At 46.2% G+C, this 15014-nt stretch overlaps 1 protein-coding gene across 6 annotated transcripts in view; it reads left to right on the top strand.

The window, feature by feature from the left end:
* Positions 1–15014, top strand: part of LARGE1 (LARGE xylosyl- and glucuronyltransferase 1) — a 583138-nt gene that overhangs the window by 268429 nt on the left and 299695 nt on the right. For all 6 annotated transcript variants that reach the window (XM_061638979.1, XM_061638974.1, XM_061638975.1 and 3 more), the window contains one exon: positions 1171–1253. In XM_061638979.1, coding sequence (XP_061494963.1) covers positions 1171–1253 — 83 coding nt within the window. The remainder of the gene's footprint in view (positions 1–1170; positions 1254–15014) is intronic.

Genomic DNA, 15014 nt, shown 5'->3' with positions numbered 1-15014 from the left:
AAAACAAATTATTATGTATTCTAAAAGGTATTATGTTTCTTCAGTCCTCCACAATGTCACACAGACATAAAGCATTCATTCCATGGAAAGAGGTGAGAAAAAGAGAGGGTGGAGGAGCCAAGACTCAATGAATACAACATTAAATTTAATCAGTTTCATTTTCCCTGTCATTATCAGTTTCTGCTTTTTTGCCACCTAGTAAAAAGGCCCTGAGCAGATGAACCAACTATGCCAACAAGAGGAAGCCTGTAGGCCAAGAAGGTGCTGAATCCCTCCTTCTCTTGTCAATGGCAGGGATTCCTAGAGGCAGAAATGCATCTTGCTTCTACATTTGAGAGTTGTACTCTCAGTGTACAACTCAGGGCTTCCTCAGTGTACAGGAATTGTAATGATCTGATACCATACATAGCCTTATTGAAAGGCTTCCTGTTACACGGTTTTTGAAATAATTTGGGGGAGTAAATATTGTCTTCAACATTTATTCATAATTCTAAAAGAAAATAGTTCATAATCCAAAATTTTCCAATTCCAAAAATGGCTTTGGGGAAAAAATGGAAAAATATCCTGAATGTTTTTCTATTTCCCCCTCGGGTTTTTTCTGGGTCTCTGCATCTCTTCTCTGGATGTGAGCAGAATCAAGATGGCGGTAGGGGTCTTCTCAGAGCAGGCTGTTGTTGCCTTGATTCTTCTCACAAGAATTCAAACAGGGGCACTTGCATTAGTTGAGTTTCCCTATTTCAAATTCTTAGGGTGGGGATAGGACTGTTGCTACTGGAAACATGAACTTTTCTTACATTTTCCATCGCCTCCATCACCATGGTACTTCCCCATGCTCATGACTGTGTTAATAGATTGTCTCATTTTTTTCCATAGAATAATTTTTCTTCTCTAGGGTCTTCTGTTCCTGCATAATTAATATAAGAAAATACATATATGTAAAAAACCCCTAAAACTTCATGTACCGTATAGCAGTGATTTCAAATGTACATGGTGTTACCTCTGTTTCAGATTTTTTTAATGAGATTCAGATGAGCATTAAACAACTGCAATTTGCTATTAGAGCTTGTGAGACTGTTATGGTTTTCCTGTTTAATGAATGATAAAAGTGAAAGACTGTATTGACCTTTCTCTCCCTCCCCTTGCTTTCACTGTTGTTTTTTTTCTCCTTAGACAATCCACGTTGCCATTGTCTGTGCTGGATACAATGCCAGTCGGGATGTTGTCACACTCGTCAAATCAGTCTTGTTTCACAGGTAACACCTCTATCTTGTTGCATGTTTGTTTGTAAAGATGATCAAATATGTTCTTGCTACTTCTCAGTATGAGCTTTAGGTGATACCATGTTCCCAGTATACAAACAATCATTTCCAGACCAATATAAATGTTCCCCATGCATGAGATGTATATGGTGCTCCATGAACTTGGCCATATGTTATAAAGTTGGCAAAAGCTCTGCATGTGTATCCCCACTGGGTGCATGTAGCTGCTTCTCCTCCTCTTTGCAGACTTCTGCAGCTATGATATGATGTATGCTGATGTCACCACCTAAACAAGCATTTCTAGTAACATAGGAAGGTGCCTTATACTGAGTCAGATGATTGGTCTACCAAGCTCGGTACTGTTTACACTGACTGGCAGTGGCTGTCTGGGGTTTCAGGCAGGTGCCTCTTCCCACCCTACCTGCTGGGGATTGAACTACTAACAAAGAAAATGACACATTAATACATTGTCTTTCAGTATTTGAATTTATTATGGAAATAGGCCAAAAAGTGATCTCTTTAATCTCTTTGGTCCAGACAATTAAAGGCTTTACAGATGAACATCAGCATTTTTTTTTTAGTTGTGTTGAAAGGATAAAAGGGAATGTCATAGTGATGGACAGCTGCTATAATATGCTTTCAGGAACTCATTCACATTAGGCTGTCATATTCTGCATAGACTGAAGCTTCCAAATTATACATACGTGCAGCCGTACATGAAGCATATTACAGAAGCTAAGCAAAATTAAAGTCACTACATTTTTTTTGTCTGAAAAGGCAAGATTGCATTTTTAAATCATGCTATAAAAAAGGGTGTAAAAGATATTTCTTACAGAGTTATGTTGCTTTGCACTGGTTACTCTTGCTGTGTCTTGCACTCGTCAATCTAATTTTTTGCTGACATTTTGTGTAGATTTTAATGTCCTGTTTGGTCCCTGTAACTCAACAAACCATAAGCAAGTTGATAGGCATAGATATGGAAGTCTCATTACATACAGAAGCTTTAAACATGCAGTCTCCATGTTGCATAACTTCTTCAGACAGAAAATATTGCATCCATATATATTTTTTCTCATTCTGAACAAACTGATATTATTATTCATTTTACCAGAGCTTGGAAAAGTTACTTTTTTGAACTACAACTCCCATCAGCCCTAGGCAACATGGCCACTGGATTAGGCTGATGGGAGCTGTAGTTCAAAAAAGTAACTTTTCCAAGCTCTGCATTTTACTCAAAATAGTGACAATTTGTATGGTATCTGTCTGATTTTGAGTAGACATTACTTGATTTAAAAAGTCTTTTCTTTAGATAGATTTTACAGACGGCATGTACTAGTAATGGTGGACCTGTAGTCTGTTGGCACAGATGTGAAAAATAACTTCAGTATTCATGTGCTCAGCTGTGCAAGCTAAGGTCCTGGCTTTTCAGAATTGAGCTAAAGATGTTCTCACCAAGAACTACACAAATGAACAGCTAAATCTGGAAATTGGGCCACTTTTCCTAGTCAAGGAAATTTATTCTGCTTAAACAAAGCTTGTTGTTGTTGCTTTACAATTTAGTATGTATACTCATCTGGAAAGTTCAGAAGGTCCCCCTCCCCTTACAAAGCTAGTGCAGGGCCCGATTAAACTGAGGAGGGCCCCTAGGCTGATTGGTGTTTGGGCCCCCCTATCCCCATGCTTCACCTACCTTTCCGTTGTTTGTTGTGGCGCACGCAGGTTTGCCATCAATCAAGATGGCAGCCGAGGTTTCCCTAAGGAGCTGAAGCCTCTGCCACCATCTTTGTTGATGGCAGCAATGCGTTCGTGTAGCACGCATGCATGCCATCAGCCAAGGTGGCAGCAGAGGCTTCAGCCCCTTAAGGAAACCTCGGCTGCCATCTTGATTGATGGCAAATCTGCACGCCACAAAAAACAATGGAAAGGTAGGTAAAGTGGGGGGATGGTGGTCCGCGGATTGCGGAAGGAGAGTGGAGGGCCCACTGTAGCTCCAGGGGCCCTCAGGCCAGTGCCCCACGGGCCCCCAAGAGCTCCGAGCCCCTAGGCTTCAGCCTATTAAGCCTAATGGATAATCTGGCCCTGAGCTAGTGGTCTGGTCTCCTGAAGTGGCTGTATAGATCAGTGTTATCCACACATACAGCTTAGTCAAACGCCTTCTCTCTACATGGCACAATATTTCTAATTAAGGCGACAGGAAGCAAAGGGCTTTCTGATTAGCAGGACCCACCCTGCTGTAAAACCAGAACCAAACACTCATGTAGATCTTCCTGATGTAACCTTGAATTACGCTTGAAAATGATTGGCTCAGAGGTTGACTGCATTATCATTTTAGCTGTGATTTTAAAGTGCAGATTGGTTTAGAGAGGTCTCATCCTCTACTTGACTGGGATACATTATACAGCGACCATGTAACTCAGTATAATTAGCAGGCTTTAGGACTAGTAGGCAGCAGGGTGCTAAATAGCCAGGGTAGCTATTTAAATAGCTAGAATGATAGTGAAAAGGGGAGCCATGGGAATGCAGGCAGTGTGTGCAGGGCAGTACAAACTTGCCCACTTGGTATTCTTTTATCTTTGAAATGCTCCTGGCTCTTGGTTTCATGATCATCAGGTTAATTCCCATATGTCCAAAATAGAATTGGATAAATATTTGTGGTTTCAAATGTATTGCCAGCGTTTGCGGCCTATTGCCGAAATAAAACACAAACACCATTCATTGGGTTAAATCATGGGCCACTTTATTAAACGGAATCAATTAGAATAATGAACCTGCAGAGGGGAAATCAAGTGCGGGAGCATTCTGATGATCCAGGCAAAGCCTGCTTGCAGCCATAGGGCGACCAAACCTTGCCTGAGCCCGGGGCTGCCCTGTGCCAGACCCCCAGCTCAGGCCACACCCAGAAGATGTGTAGGGGGTCCAACCCGCATCACCGCCCCCCGGAGCCGTAAAACTCCGAGCGGATGAGGCACGTTGGCCCCAAAGGCGGCCCGTGTTCTGCCCCCCGGGCCGTATAGCCCTGAGCTGCAGGCCCCCGGACCGCCAATCACCCCCAAAGGTGCCTAAAGGTGTCACCTAGCTGCCCTTTCCCTTTAAACCTTTTCCCGCACTTCTTTGCCACAAAAGGGGGACAAGCCTCTGCTTAGTCTCACTTTACCCCACACCCGATAAGAATCTCATGCAGACCCCTCTGCAGGTCCATCAGGAGGATGGCATCGTTGCCTCCCGAACTGCATGTCCAAGCATGTCTGCCACTGAGGGCCTTGCCCTCCATGTCCGACCACAGCAGACAACCCAAGGCTACCGAGGCCTCAACTGCATGTCCTCACATGCCTGCCACTGAGGGCCTTGCCCTCCATGTCTGACCACAGCAGACGACCCAAGGCTACCGTGGCCTCAGCTGCATGTCCTCACATGCCTGCCACTGAGGGCGTTGCCCTTCCTGTCTGACCATAGCAGACGACCAGAGGCTATTGTGGCCTCAACTGCATGTTCTCACATGTCTTGCCCTTCAGTAACCTTCTGCCCTGAACCCTGCTGGAACGACATGGGTAGGAGACCATTCCAGCGCATACTCTGTCGACCCAGTCACCAAACCATGGCCCACCATCAGAGGCCCAGCTGTGAACCAATGTGCGTTTGCGGCCCCAAGGCCAGCCTATGAGCTCATGCCATGGCTGCAGAGTAGACTGCGCATCTGCTCCATCCCCGTCCAGCAACCTGCCAAAAACAGAAACAATCGTGAACAGTTGGGTCCCAGACCTTCAGACTCGCCCCTGGGGTGAATGTATTCCATGCACCCCCTACTTCCACCTCCTAACGGCCTGCACCTGCATATACAAAAACCAAATAGACCGTCCCAGGTAGGCAATTCCACTGCCGGGTAGGCAACCCCAATTCCGGAGGGGCATGACCCTCAAACCCCCATGGGTCCGCTCCCAGGCATCGCGACACTAGACCGAAACTTTATGAGGGAAGATCCCTCCCCCTGAATATCAGGCAACCAGGCCTATAGCTTCCGGCCAAAAACACTATGTCGCCGTCATGGGGAAGTGTCCAGTCCAGGGGAGGGTAAAATAATGTGGAATTACTCTTGTACCCCTGGTCTGCCTGGAAACAAACCTTGGACCCCAGGATGGCTCGAAGGGAAGTCTGACCTGGCCCCAAACACCCCCACCCCCCATCCGGAAGGCTCCAAAATTAAGTGTGAGGGGTGCTACATGTAACTGCTGAGCTTTGAAGCATGATGGTCACAGGGCACCTCCCTGATCAACAATCCCTGGCGGGTCAGGTGAACATGGAGGGTGAGGATAAGGGGTATGGGGGTGTGCATGGGCCAGCTGGCCAGCACATGACATATCCCAAGACATGTGAATGGTCCTAAAGGCCCCCTGCAAGCCTACCTTGCGACACACTGACAGACAAGCTTTACTCCTACCATCTGTGATGAATTCCAGGACGTGATTCCTAGGAATAGGCCACACTTTGCATAGCCCCTGCCATCCCCCAACTCCCAGGAATCCCCTCCTGCCCTGACCATCTCTGACTCCCCTCCCCCATCTCCCAGTATGCGGTATGGGACTAGCAGAGTCGGTCCTTCCTCTAACTGAAACACCATTGACGCACTGCAGGAACGGAGGGGGCCACACCGCAGGTTGGCGCATAAGGCAGCCAAAACCCTGAACCTGTGGTAAGGCTGTGAAATCCCTGTTATGGCACTATAAACCCCACCGCAGAAGGCCCCCAATACCTGAAGGGCAGAAAGCAAACACTTTCCCAGCCCCTGAAAACTTCAGGATCTTGATCTGCAACAATTCAAGCTTTTCCCAGGCAGCCTGCAGCCCTGGGTCCAAAAGTCAATTTTAATACCCTGGAAGGTGAACACTGGGGCAGGATCCTCCACTTTCCCAGCTGCCAAAAGAACTCCCCAGTTCATAGCAACGCTATAAACTGTGCCATCAAGCGCTAACATGCACCCAAAGTCTGCCCTACCCGAGAACTGGACATCATGAAAATAGTGCCCCACCGCTTCTGGGGCCTCTCGTCTCCTGGCTGTCCCTTCCAAGAAGGGGCTGAAGTGCTCCATGCAAGAATACAGCAGCCCATAGGTAATGCTCTGCTGCATAGTTGACCTAAAAGGCAAAACTCAGCAGCTCAAAATCCACCATGTGTAACAGCTGGCAACGCAGGCAGATTAGCTGCCACACTTGCCCATAAGGCATCTCTGCCACAGGTGCGCACTATATTGAATGAAGTGTAGTGCACTGTGCATAGACTATCTGGTATGAAGCCATCACTGACTGACCCCACTTGTATGACGGATGGTGAATCAGGTAGACTTTGCCCACTGCCACTTTGGGCACTATACGGGGGGGGGCACTGAGAGAGCAGAGGTAGGGGATGATGGGAAGGGGCCAATAACCCTGCCCAACTGTATGTCTTCATCAATTGTCCCCTGGACCAGTGCGTCCATAGGATCCGGAAAACCGCATAATAAAGAAAAACCACATCATAAAATGAGTCTCCCCATAACTGGGCAGTCTGCAAGCAAGGTCCATAGCCCTCGAGCGTAGCTGGGAAGGGACACTTTTCTCAAGCAGCCTCTGCTGGGGGCTGCTTCCCACTCCTTTGGGGGGCCCTGGCCCCACATATCCTTCTGGCTTGTTGTTGTGCCTTTAATAGCAGGTTCGTATTCAGCAGTTATTAGATGGCATGGAGTTAAGCAATGTCATCTTCTAATGTCTGCAGATCAAATGACTCTTAAAAGCACAGGACTAGAGGCCTGTAAAAAAGGTGGGCACCTTATCTACAGACCAGTTTGTAAACTAGCTAAAGAGAAGATGCAAGCAAATGTGCAGCCTGCACGTGATTAATTCCATTATGTTTAAATAATTTACTCAGAGAAATATGAATTGGACCAATTCTATGCATACTTACTTATGAGAAAATCCCGAGTGTATCGTTACTTCTTCCCCCGGAAGGGTGCATGTGATTGCACACATACAGCAGAATCCTATGTGTGTTTACTCAGAATACCACAGATTAAATGGGTCTTAGGACAGAGGGTTATGGGACTTAACTGATGGAAAGGTTCATATATTTTTACCTGGGTTTTGAAGAACGTATTTGGGGGGGGGAGAAGCTTGACAGTGAAAAAAGGGGGGATGAGTTCCCTTTGCATTTGGAGTTGAAGTAGTTTTGGAGGTGAGGTTGCAGCACTAACTGGGGGTCCCTACTGGCTCCTGCAGCCTCCTTTCTGTCTCCAGCTGCCCCCCACCCTCATCAAAAAGCCTCTGCTCTTTGTAATTACATTGCATTGCTCCAATCCAAATGGCCGCTACGTTATGACAGAGCATCTTTCTAGGTTATTCTGCAAAAGAAGTGGCGGCCACAGGCAGCAGGAGGGTGTGGGAGTGCAGGCAATTTTTTGGGGGGCCCTCTCATCTCAAGTTCTCCCTAATTGACTAACCCCTTCTCTGAACTTTCCTGGTTTGCAAAACAGTGAGGAAGTGGGATGGCCTTCTCAGTACATCCCTTAATAAAAGCATCCCCTCTCCAGCTGCCCCTGGAATGCCCCCAGTGTCAGATAGCCCACTACCTCTCTAGGTAATTGGTAACTGAAAAGTAACATTTAGTTTAAACTAAAAATACACTTCAGTATCAAGAAAAGGAGTCTATTCCTATTTTGCTTTCTGTAATGGGAAGGGGACCCCAATAGAAGTATCTCCTGGCCCTAACTGGAGGTTTGCCACCCATTACAGCATTGTGAGAGACATGTAGTGAGCAAGCGGCAATGTCAATTGCCACATAAAGTGTGGAACTGGACCTAAATACATAGAAGAGGAGAGAGACAGCTCTTCGTCTATGCATCATCCCTTTACCTGCTGCATTACTATGCTTAGAGAAACAGACAGGAGCTCTCCATGAATACTTGCCTCTATGTTCTGCGCAGAAGCCTGCCTGCATAAATATTTTGTTTAGTTTAAATAGAAAATCCTTAAAATAACCTTTTCCCCTACTGTTCTTTTCAAATTATATTTAATCCATAAAAATGCTGACTGTAATTCACCTTCAGCTAAAGTAAACATTTCTCTCTGCATACTTAAAACACACACACACATGCCCTGGGTTGCAAGACATATTTGGCCTTTTCAATCTCTCTTTTACTATCAGCATAGAATTAAATTTTAAACATTGTCTCTCCCCCTACTCCACATATTCCAGGTTTATGATAGAAAGTCTAGGGTACTATTTAACTAGAAGTAGGTTGTTGTGTTTCCCTTAATCCCAAACATTATTTCTATGATAAATGATGGAATCAGAAGGTGATAGTTTGAAGGAAAGAAACAGGAGAGAGCAGAAGAGAATCAAAGGTGCCCCCATAGCAGTGCAGTTTGTTTAGGCCTGACATGTTCTGAATTAAAGATTCTTCCTCAGGGGTAACTGAAACTGAAACTGTAACTGGAAAGCCACCCGTGCCCCGCCGCGGCTGAAAGTCCTCACGCGTTTCGTCGCAGCCGCAAGGCCGGCCCATCAGAGGCCTCACCGCGGCTGAAAGTCCTCCCGTGCCTCGCCGCCGCTGGAAGTCCCCATGTGCCTCGTCGCAGCCGTGAGGCCGGCCCATCAAAGGCCTCGCCGTGGCCGGAAGGCCTCCCGAGCCTCGCCGCGGCCCGAAGGCCCCTCGCGTCCCGCCGCCGCCCGAAGGCCCCTCGCGTCCCGCCGCCGCCACTGCCCCCGCTAGGCCGGCGCACCAAAGGGCCCGCCGCGGCCGGAAGGCTCCCCGCGGCGCGCAGCAGCCGCCGCCACAAGGCCTCCGCCGCCAAAATTCAAAGGAGGGCGGGAGGCTGGTGGAGTGCCCTTAAATGGCCTTCAGCTGCCCCGCCTCCTTACTGTGCGTCACGACGGCGCGCTGGCGCGCCACGTGCGCACGCACACACCCTTGATGGCGGCCTGGCTTCGGCAGCAGCCGCAAACACGCCCCTTTGCCCGGCAGGTACCGGGCACGGAACGGGATTCTTTCTCCAAAGTGGTTCTTCAGATTCTGAATTTGTAGCAAGGCCTGATTAGCAGGCACAGCACTAACAATGAAAGAAAAATGGAAGGAAGGTGGTTTGTGAGCAAAACATAAGAAAAGCCCCACGAACATAGAACTTTAAACATGGGAAGGTGTTATGCAGCCTTTATTCTTACAGTGTTTCCAGTATGCAGCTTTCCACCATTGCTCTACAATGGCTGGTGAGCACATCCTGCTGTTCTGAAAACTTTTTTCTAGGATACCAGTTCTGATATGTATTGAATTAGGATTTCTCATAATAGCACTGATTTCTGCTAATGTCTGGCACTTATTTGAATGTTGCACATGCTTTTATTGGAGTTTTGTTGTATATTCATTGAAGGGGTTTTACTGAACTGACAGTTCCTATGTGGATTTTAAGACCCTGTCCTGCCCTAGGAAGATTCAGATTACCACTCGTCTTCTTCATAATGTGGGTGGCAACATTTGTAAACAGTAGGGTCATCATGAAACTGTCACATGAAGGGTTGTCTGTATAATAGACTTTATAATAGACAGTACCTTGCCATATTCTTGAGATTTACAGCAAACATATAGCTCCATGGGGAAGTATGGGGTGTTACCAGGTAAGGGGGATATCAATATTCCCCCAGTTCATGGGTTCCATTGGTCAACACCTGCCTCCCAAGTCCCCACAGACAACCCATACATAACATCTGAATCAGGAGACCCTGTGAACACTCTGGATCGGTGTCTGAATGCTGTGGTGGACTGGATGAGGGCCAATAAACTATGCTTGAATCCTGGGAAGACAGGGGCTCTTTGGGTAGGTGGTTTCCATGTCCGGGAGATAGGCAGTTTACCTGTTCTGGATGGGGCCGTGCTCCCTCTGAAGGACCAAGGCCGTAGCCTTCGGGTACTCCTGGATTCACCTTTGTCACTTAGTATGCCCAAGTATCCTCTGTGTTTAGGGGTGCCTTTTACCAGCTTTGTCTGGTTTGTCATAGCCATTCCTGGACAGGTATAGCCTGACCTCTGTAGTCTGTGTGTTGGTAGCCTCGAGGCTGGATTACTGCAATGCACTCTGTGGGGCTGCCCTTGGCCCTGGTTCAAAAGCTCTGGCTGGTGCAAAATGCTGTGGCCAGATTGCTGATGGGAGCATATGGCCAACAACATGTGATACCACTTTAAAAACATCTGCACTTGCTGCCCATCTGCTCCTGAGCCAGGTTCAAGGTCCTTGTATTAATTTACAGAGCTCTAAACAATTTAGGTCCAGGGTATTTTAGGGACTGTCTGAACTCTTATATCCCAACTCGATCACTGAGATCTTCTGCAGAGGTGGTTTTGGTCATCCCCTGAGTTGGCGAGGCTCATTTAACATCAACACGAAATCAAGCTTCCAGTGTCACTGGGCCACTCCCCTGGAGTGCTCTACCAACAGAGATTCAGCAGGCGCCTTCTGTTTAGCTTTTAAGCTACTGCTGAAAACCTTTGTGTTTCACTAGACTTATGCAGGCAATTAAGAACATGCTTTCTTCGCAACAATTGACCTTTGTTTTTATTGTATTTTGTATTTTTTTAATTCTATGGTTGTTGTTTTAAACATGTTGTAAACCTCTTTGATGTCTTTAATGAAATAGCGGTATACAAATATTTTTATAAATAAATAAATAATAAATATATCAAAATCCTGGGAACTGCAGGTTGTTAAGCGTGCTGGGAATTGTAGCTCTGTGGTGGGGAGAACAACAGTTCCCAGGATTCTTTGGGGTAATTTATGTGCTTTAAATGTGCACTGGATGTGCTTTAAATGTATGGTGTGGATCTGCCCTCAAGAATAATAATTAAAAAAAAACCTCTGGAAAAGAGATTCGACTTAAGCTGTATATGGTTGAAGAAATGCATTGTCCCACTTTCCAAAAGGAGATAAACTGCCAGATTTCAAATAAGTCACCACAAACTTTCCAGTTCCTCCACCTGAAAAGAAAATGAAGAACATTAAAAAAAACTGTTACATCCTTTGAGTGAATATTAGAATAATTAATGCAAGATAATACCTACAAGATAATATAATTGGAAGTTCCTTTCCCAGAAGTTCCAATTTCCCTTTCTTAATACTGGGATCCCATCATCTGGAGAACAGGCCTGTTGGCTGTGGCATGAGAACTCAAGGCCTCCTACATAGGAGATGAGGATCCAGGTAATTAGGGCTTGGTATGCTCTTTAGAGGGTAAGGGCTCCTCTGGTAGGTGGGTTTTATTTCCTCTTTCTGAGCCTTGAAGTGACTGCTGCCTTCCCCTCTTCAGTCTGGATGTTTTCTAGATGCTTTGCTCATGCTCAAGTCCAGAACTACCCCTAGGTCAGGCATTAGTTAAGAGGCTTATGGGACCCTTCAGAGGCAACGGTTTTAGCCCAGAGCTGCCTCTGAATGTTTTTGCTATAGAAAGTTCCTGTTGAACTTTGAGATTGCACTTGAAGTTTCAGATGAAAAAGATTTAGTGTCTCTAGATATGCAAAACATATGTGCCAACTCTGTAGAAAACTTGAGCACTTTTAAGTCAGTTTGACACAACTGAGCGGCAGAAATAGAATAGCTCTCAAGTGCTTGCCAGCCACAATAAATATTCATTGATATTGCTGCATAGATGGAAACTTGAACACCACTCATCAATCTCAAATCTCTGGAGTGATGCAGATATTTTCCCAATACAAACTAGGCTAGGATTTGTATGTGTGCCACTCAGGAGTGGACCTCATGCAGCATAGCACTGCATTAACTCAGCCTCTGTTTATTGTTAGGTTTTTTTAATCTTTCCAATGAATTTTCAGTAAGGCTATCCTGTCCGCTGTGTGTTATGCCTCGTTACTTGTGTATTTCCTCTCTGGTTTCACAGTGTTCTCTACAGCTCCTGTTCCAGGAGTGAGAGTCTTGGTGTGCTCTAAGATATAGGTTCTCCGTTGTCCTCCTCTTTCAGGTTGCGATACACAATCCTCCTTGTTCACACATGCACATATATCATCCGGCATCTCATCACTCAGTGAGACCAGTTGATTACTCTCCATTGAATGTGTGAATTGCCTTATTTGTTTGTTTGTTTGTTTGTTTTCCAAATTGCGTTAAGTATTTGTTCCCCTCTTTTCGGCATTGGTTAGGCCCCATCTTGAGTACTGTGTCCAGTTCTGGGTACTGCACTTTAACAAGGATGCAGACAAACTGGAACAGGTTCAGAGGAGGGCAACAAGGATGATTAGGGAACTGGAAACAAAGACCTACAAGGAGAGCTTGAAAGAACTGGACATGTTTAGCCTTGAGAAGAGAAGACTGCAGGGAGATATGATAGCACTCTTCAAGTACTTGAAAAGTTGTCACACAGAGGACAGCCAGGATCTCTTTTCAATCATCCCCAAGTGCAGGAGACAGAATAAGGGGCTCGGCTGAACACCAGGAAAAACTTCCTAACTCTCAGAGCAGTATGACAATGGACCCAATTATCTAGGGAGGTAGTGGGCTCTCCGACACTGGAGGCACTCAAGAGGCAGCTGGTCATCCATCTGTCAGGTATGCTTTAATTTGGGTTCCTGTATTGAGTAGGGGGTTGGACTTGATGGCCTTATAGGCCCCTTCCAACTCTACTATTCTATAGTTCCGTGTGGTGTTTGGCCTGTGACTGCTGTTGCAGTCATTGAGTGAGGGAAAATGTATGTTCAGATTTGCCACAAAATTCTACAGTCATTATCAGACATTGGCCTAATTCACACATGGTATTAAACCATAGTTCAACATTACAAGGACTAAGCTGTAGTGAACCTCAGAATCATGCACCTCCTCCCTCCACAATGGTCTCAAGGAGATTGAAAGTGTCTATTTCAGTTTGAGATTAATCACTGTTTAGCATTATGTCCAAAGCCTTAATCGTTGTTAATCTTAACTCTGGTTTATTGAAACAAGCCAGCTTCTTAAACTATGGCTTAAAGTTGGCCTGTTTTGTCAAATGATAAGAAACATTGACACATTTTTGGGGGTTTGGACAACACAATAAGTTATTGTTAATTTAAAATGAAAATGAAAGCTTCAGAACTCCTTTCCACAGCTACTTACAACTCTCATCATCCCTTTTTTAAATATAACCTTTTTATTAAGCATTTTCAATATATGCAAATAATTTATTTTTATTTATTTATTTATTTATTTATTTATTTATTAAATTTATTAGTCGCCCATCTGGCTGGCTGTCCAGCCACTCTGGGCAACGTACAAAATAAAAACATACAAATACATTAAAATATTAAATCTCAGCAATAATAATAAAACCTACCCCACCCCAAAAGCCTGACTGAAGAGCCAGGTCCTCAAGGCCCGGCGGAAGCTCATCATAGAGGGGGCATGGCGGAGATCATTTGGGAGGGAATTCCACAAAGTGGGGACCACTATTGAAAAAGCCCTCTCCCTAGTCCTCACCAGTCTAGCTGTTTTAACTGGTGGGATAGAGAGAAGGCCTTTTGAGGATGATCTTGTTGAGCGGCATCCCTGATGATGTTGGAGGCACTCCTTCAGATAGAATGGGCCGAAACCGTGCAGGGTTTTAAAGGTCAGAACCAACACCCTGAATTGGGCCCGGAAAACAACCGGTAACCACTGAAACTCCTTCAGCACTGGAGTGATGTAATCTCACCAGTGGCTGCCTTTAATCAGACGAGCCACCGCGTTCTGTACCAGTTGCAGCTTCCAGACCATTTTCAAGGGTAACCCCATGAAGAGCGCATTACAGTAGTCTAGGCGAGAGGAGACCAGGGCATGTACCACAGATGGGAGCAGATGGTTGGGAAGATAGGGGCACAGCCTCCGTATCAGATGGAGTTGATACAGCGCTGCCCAGCTCACAGCCAAGACCTGAGCCTCCATGGACAGCTGGGAGTCAAGAATGACCCCCAGGCTGCGGACCTGGTCTTTCAGGGGCAATTGTACCCCATTGAACACCAGGTCATCATCCCCGAACCTTCCCTTGTCTCCCACAAACAGTACCTTGGTTTTGTCAGGGTTCGGCTTCAGCTTATTCCTTCCCATCCAGCCACTCACCGACTCCAGGCACTTGGATAGGGTTTCTACAGCCAACCTCGGTGAAGATTTGAATGAGAGATAGAGCTGTGTGTCATCCGCATACTGGTGACACTGCAGCCCAAATCTTCTGATGATAGCCCCCAGCGGCTTTATATAGAAGTTGAACAGCATCGGGGAGAGGATGGAGCCCTGTGGCACCCCACAAGTGAGAGGCCAAGGATCCAAAACCTCATCCCCCAATGCCACTCTCTGGTACCTACCAGAGAGGAAGGAACGGAACCACTGCAATACAGTGCCCCCTATGCCTAACCTCTTCAGGCGGTCCAGAAGGATACCGTGATCAACAGTATCAAAAGCCGCTGAAAGTTCCAGGAGGACAAAGAAGGTGCATTCGCCCCTATCCCACGCCCTCCTCATATCATCCACCAGGGCGACCAAGGCCGTTTCAGTCCCATGTCCAGGCCTGAAGCCTGATTGAAATGGATCCAGATAATCTGCTTCCTCCAAATGCACTTGCAACTGCTTCGCCACCACCCGCTGAACCGCCTTACCAAGGAATGGCAGATTTGAGACTGGGCGAAAGTTGTTCAGATCTTGGGGATCCAAGGAGGGCTTCTTTAGAATTGGTTTTATTACTGCCTCCTTGAGAGCTGATGGCATTGCTGCCTCTTCCAGGGATGTA

Source organism: Rhineura floridana, chromosome 8 (assembly GCF_030035675.1).
Source record: "Rhineura floridana isolate rRhiFlo1 chromosome 8, rRhiFlo1.hap2, whole genome shotgun sequence".
Taxonomy (NCBI): Eukaryota; Metazoa; Chordata; class Lepidosauria; order Squamata; family Rhineuridae; genus Rhineura; species Rhineura floridana.
The sequence above is the reverse complement of the archived record's forward strand: the minus strand, read 5'-3'. Positions and strand labels throughout refer to the sequence as shown.